Genomic DNA, 6,000 nt, shown 5'->3' with positions numbered 1-6,000 from the left:
GACCCGGAATTTGCCAGGACATGAAATATAGGCAGGGATTGTGAATATGGTAACAAATAAGGGGTTTACTATTATGTGGCTTCAACTAACACATTAATGCGAAGGGATGTAATAGCACAGTGCTGTAATGGCGCAAGTTCAGGAGTTCTGCCCATGCCATCACTTGCGGATGTCAGCTGTATTACAAAGCTGCCACCCTGCTCACTTCTGGAATCAGAGAGAACTCCAGTCCTGGCAGTTTAACCCCTCAGATACCATAGTCAATTGTGGTTTGACAGGAAGGTTGTTATCTATGGTACAGCAATCAAGAAATTGCAGGTTCTAATCCCCCCACCCTCCATATACTGTTTTCTCCAGTATAGAAGTCTTTTTGTCCAGAGAGTTCCATGCACAAAATTCACTCTGTGGTCGCTCACTTTCTTGAATGGTGACAGTGTCAGGAGATTCGGATTACTGATTTATTTATCATTTTTGGCAGTCTCCTTAAAAGGGAAAAAATATATATAATCAGATTTCAGAACATCCATCCTTATATCAAACTACAGCTGCAGCATCTTGTGTGTATCCTCTACAAACAGAACTGTCACCATATGACACTTTACAATTATCCCAAATAACCCTAAATCATTCAAAAAGGAAAAAAGGTAAAGCATGACAAAACAAAGACTTCTTACAACATAACAAAACCCACACAAGTGGAAACCCATGGAAACATGTGGTGCTGTTTTGGGAGAAAATACAAAATTAGTCTTTGTAGAAATCTTAGATAACCCCATTAAATTGGTTCTGTTTTTAAATGCAGCTTTCTTACTGCTATTGGTTCTGCTTGCATCAGTCAGTTTTTCATGATAGCTGAAACTGGTCTTGTATAAATTTGTTTATTTGAAACCCAGAGGAAGCTGCATTCCAGGGCCATGATCTAATGTACCTACCCAACCGGGAAACTTTCCCCTGGGCTAATGGCCACGGGCCCACCTGAGCAACTGTCTTCCTCACAGTCACCAGCTGAGTACATAATGAAGTGATGCTCCCAATAAACAGTGGGATCATCAGGTCCTTATGTACCTGGCCGGTGGTTGGAAAGGTCTGCTAGTTGGCCCCTGAATTTAAATGTACTGATGTCCTCTGGATGACGATACAGTTGAATGCTGTGCCAGGGCATGGGAGCTGATGGCTCCCTACCCTGCTATTGACCTTCAAAGGCCATGGGCCACTAAGCCTGTGACCTATGATTTTAAAAATGGTGCTGGCAGTTGCAAAGCGATGACATCACAAGCGCCTGCACTGGTATGTAGGCGCCAGGATGCCATAATAGTGAATGCCTGCGCTGGGATGCGGGCATCTTAGGTAGCAGCATGGAATGAGATTCAGGTATTAGAATTTTTTCTTTCCTAATATTGGCCACTTTGGGAAAACATACTATATGGGGCAATATTAGTACTATAGGGAGCATTATTATTACTGTACACTATAGAGGCAATATTACTAATGGGGGAGCCATAGGGGACATTATTAATACTGGGAGCACTATGGGGCATTATTATTATTGGAAGCAGTATAAGGAGCATTATTATTTCTGGGACATTATAGGGAGCTTTATGCCTTCCAGGAGGCTACTAGAGGGGGGTTATTTTTACTGAAGCCACTCTGATTTAGCATATTACTACTGGGGCCACTATAGAGAGGCATTTTTACTACTGGGGAGACAATAAGGGAGAACTATAACTGTCGAGGGCACTTTGCTTGGCACAATTATTTTTGTATGCCACTATATGTTTGGTAGTGCTGAAGACCAAACAGCATGCTGACAATAGGGATAGCTCAGTACTGTAGCTTCTCAGCCCCCTCTTCCATATCTTAATTAGGGATCACTGCACTATGGCCACTTTATTTTCTTGACCATAGACTTTAAAATCTTGAATAGATTCCTCCAAGCCTCAACTTAATGGATTTGTATTTATTCTTATGGACGTTTATTCATGTGTGATTATTAGCCAGCATGCAATTTTCTTGATTTGTGTTAGACAACGGAATGATCATGTAATAGAGTTTTCTAGATATAATCATGTCAGTATGAATTTTCTTGTATACAATCATGTCAGTTTGAATACAATCATGTCAGCATAATTTCTCAAGAATGATCTTGGGACACTTCCCTCATGTCTATTACATGGGATCATGTGGTCAAACTATGTCATTTAATTACATGTAATCATGCCTTGTTATAAAACTTGTACACATCATGGATTTTTTTTTTTATATATACAATTTAATAATATTTTTGTGCTCCACTATTACTTATTGTATCTATTCTCACTTTTGTTACAGTTTGAGAAAGGTCTATGGACAGAAATGTCACGTATTTTGTAGCCTTTCATTTATGAAAGTCACCTTGTGCTAGTTAACCCATTTTTCTCAGTATTGTTTTTTATGCATAAGACTTTACCGTATCAGACTCTTCATTACTCTCATAGGATTCCCAGGTTTCCACATATTCTACTTCTTTCTCCTCGATTATCTGGAACTGTTGATCACCTTCTGTTATGTCTTTTTCAGTTACCGTTACTACTTTGTCCATACTGTGCGCTGATTCACTAGGTAGAGATAACCAGAGGCGTAAAACATAATATACAGTATTTCATTGTGAAAGTCAGCCTATGTATAGCACAGATAAGACATGTTTATAGGCTTATGGGACAGATGAATCCATATATTTACGTCAGTTTCTTGGTGTAAATACATTGAAACATACATGGTTTAGGACAACTGGAATATTTATGAAGACCTTGCTCCACATTTTCAAACACATACATTTGTAAAGTTCTGACCCTGCCTGACATTGTTTTTAGCCAACATCAGATTCATCAACAGGGTGCCATCTGAACTAAATTGTACATGCAGCAGCGGAAATAGACCGTATTAGTAAATCTCTTGCAATACTTTCCCTATGGACAGATTAATAATGTTTACAGTAAGCTATTTGTTTTCCCTTGTTATGTATATTTTTTGGTTGGATGAATTTTACACCATGAGTAGATGCATAACTATGGAGAATGTAGAGGTTGCGATCTTACCTGGGCCGTGGAGACCAAAAAGGTATCTTTTTCTTATGAGACCAGTACTTTAAATGAAGTGAGATTACTGGAGGGAGGGGCAAGAAGACCATTGATTTAGACATTTCCTATCTCCTGAGTACAGGGAACTGAGCAGTAGCTTTTTTACATAATGTTTATCCCCAGGGAAACTAGACAGTTAAAGCGGTTTCCCAAGACTGAAAGTAATCACCTAGCACACAATAGATAATAAGTGTTTGATCAATGCGGATCTGCTAGGTTGCAAAATAACCACTTTTGAAGATTAAAAAAAAAAAAGATTTTGTGATACTCTGTCACAAGATGTTCATTCTATATGTGTTTGTGTGTAGCCACCAACTGGTTGTGATGTGAATTGCAGCCTGTCAAGAGTGTTGTTAAAACATTGCAATATTGTACTGAATTTCTTTCATGAGCAAATGTAGTCTTTAACCAAATTTAAATCAAAGTTAAAAATGAAAACCTCTAGTGATGCAGACTGAGCGATTGTTGCCCTTGAAACTACAGAATAATCCTTTCCATAGCCAATGTTTTCTGTGTCTATATCCTATGTCCTCTGTGTGTCTGTGGCATATTTTTAATCCAAAACATGTAAACTGTTAGGCCCCTTTCACACGAGCGTGACGGATTTGGTCCGGATGCGTTCAGGGTGCGTTCAGTGAAACTCGCACTATTTTGCAAGCAAGCTCAGTCAGTTTTGTCTGCGATTGCGTTCAGTTTTTTCCGCGCAGGTGCAATGCGTTTTGATGCGTTTTTCACTCGCGTGATAAAAAACTTAAAGTTTACAAACAGCATCTCCTTGCAACCATCAGTGAAAAACGCATCGCACCCGCACTTGCTTGCGGATGCAATGCATTTTTCACGCAGCCCCATTCACTTCTATGGGGCCAGGGCTGCGTGAAAAACGCAGAATATAGAACATGCTGCGATTTTCACGCAACGCAGAACTGATGCGTGAAAAACAACACTCATGTACACAGACCCATTGAAATGAATGGGTCAGGATTCAGTGCGGGTGCTATGCGTTCACGTCACGGATTGCACCCGCGCGGAAAAATCGCTCGTGTGAAAGGGGCCTTAAGATTACACTGTGACTCAAGCTTGAGTTTTTAACTTTGGATAATTAAGATTGATATTTTAATTGGTTCCCTCTTGATGTGCTGGACCTCGTTGACATTAGTTTTCATCCAGTTTTCTCCAGGTTTTTCGTGCACAGAGAGAATTCATTTCATGTTAAGGTGAGGTGGGACTTGTGTTGTACGGCCTATGTCCTCTGCATCTATAGCCTATGTTCACTGCTTTATGTATCTTTTTTTGTTGGTTTATTTATTTCAAAAGAATAAACGTATAATCAGTACACATAACAGTTATAATACCTGTCTGGCTCCTCAATAAATTCCACTGTTTCAGTGATCTGCACATCCTCCTTTTTCTTTTTTTTAGAAACTGTGCTGTAAAACATATGATAAAAATTAAGAAATACTGGACCTTGTGCACACAGTTGGCCACATTTCAAAGTCATAAACAGGTAAATGGGTGATTAAAGCGGTTGTCCTTTGACTTATGTTCTTATGACTTATGTTATATCTCTTTCTAACAAAGCTAGAACCAGATATAGATCTCCTCATTAATTGCTCTGCTAGATTTAAATAAAGCTGGCAGCTTCAGGGAGTGTCTTTTCTGCTGCAGCTAAGGGGGCGTGTCAATGCCCTATCACAACTGAAAGATGAATCTGAGCATGTGCGGCCATCTCAGTGAGCAGGACAAAGAAATAACAAAAAGAACAAACAGCAGATGACTGTCTCATCGGAGCCCATACATTTTAATACTGTACGGAGATGGATCTGGGGTGCCTAGGGCCCAATGGCAGACTACATTTAGGCCATTTTGGTCAGTGACCATTAGTGTCACACTGTACCTTCCTGCAGAAGCAGGCTTCTGAGGAGCATAGCTAGGCCCAAAAATCCAGGGCTTGGTCTGCAAATATTTTGCCCAGGGCCCCAAATGTAGCAGCTTCTGCACATATGACTGTATTGCCATCCTCAGGAGGAAACAATGAGGGCACTCTGGGGTTGAATTATTACTATTAGTGGAAGTTTTGGGAGAACTATTTCTATGGGGGACTATATTATTATTATTATTATTATTATTATTTCTGCAGTATAATATTTAGGGGCATTTGGAAGCACAGCATTCAGGCCTCATGCACACGACCGTTTTTTTTAAGGTCCGCAAAAACGGGGTCCGTAGGTCCGTGATCCGTGACCGTTTTTTCGTCCGTGGGTCTTCCTTGATTTTTGGAGGATCCACGGACATGAAAAAAAAGTCGTTTGGGTGTCCGCCTGGCCGTGCGGAGCCAAACGGATCTGTCCTGAATTACAATGCAAGTCAATGGGGACGGATCCGTTTGACGTTGACACAATATGGTGCAATTGCAAACGGATCCGTCCCCCATTGACTTTCAATGTAAAGTCAGGAGTCCCTATTATACCATTGCATCTGAGTTTTCTCCAATCCGATGGTATATTTTAACTTGAAGCGTCCCCATCACCAAGGGAACGCCTCTATGTTAGAATATACCATTGGATTTGAGTTAGATCGTGAAAACTCATTCCGACAGTATATTCTAACACAGAGGCGTTTCCATAGTGATGGGGACGCTTCAAGTTAGAATATACTTTGAACTGTGTACATGACTGCCCCCTGCTGGGGTTAATTGTGCGTATCATAGCCCCCTGTAAGAGATCATGTGCTGCCAGGCAGCAGGGGGCAGACCCCCCCCTCCCTCCCCAGTTTTAAATTCATTGGTGGCCAGTGGGCCCCCCTCCCTCCCCTGTAGTACTGTAGATTCATTGGTGGCCAGTGGGCCCCCCCTCCCTCCCCCTCCTAATTAAAATCTCCCCCCCTA

The 6,000-nt window shown here is 41.0% G+C and overlaps 1 protein-coding gene across 1 annotated transcript in view; it reads right to left on the bottom strand.

Moving 5' to 3' along the window:
* Positions 1–289: 289 nt before the first annotated feature.
* Positions 290–6,000, bottom strand: part of LOC120999302 (dentin matrix acidic phosphoprotein 1-like) — a 102,977-nt gene continuing 97,266 nt past the window's right edge. The window contains exons 15-17 of the mRNA XM_040430173.1: positions 4,469–4,543; positions 2,447–2,594; positions 290–482 (exon numbers count right to left, since the gene is read on the bottom strand). Coding sequence (XP_040286107.1) covers positions 459–482; positions 2,447–2,594; positions 4,469–4,543 — 247 coding nt within the window. The 3' untranslated portion in view covers positions 290–458. The remainder of the gene's footprint in view (positions 483–2,446; positions 2,595–4,468; positions 4,544–6,000) is intronic.

The sequence above is a fragment of the Bufo bufo genome, chromosome 4 (genome assembly GCF_905171765.1).
Source record: "Bufo bufo chromosome 4, aBufBuf1.1, whole genome shotgun sequence".
In the NCBI taxonomy this organism is placed as follows: domain Eukaryota; kingdom Metazoa; phylum Chordata; class Amphibia; order Anura; family Bufonidae; genus Bufo; species Bufo bufo.
This window is presented reverse-complemented; position numbering and strand designations above follow the sequence as displayed.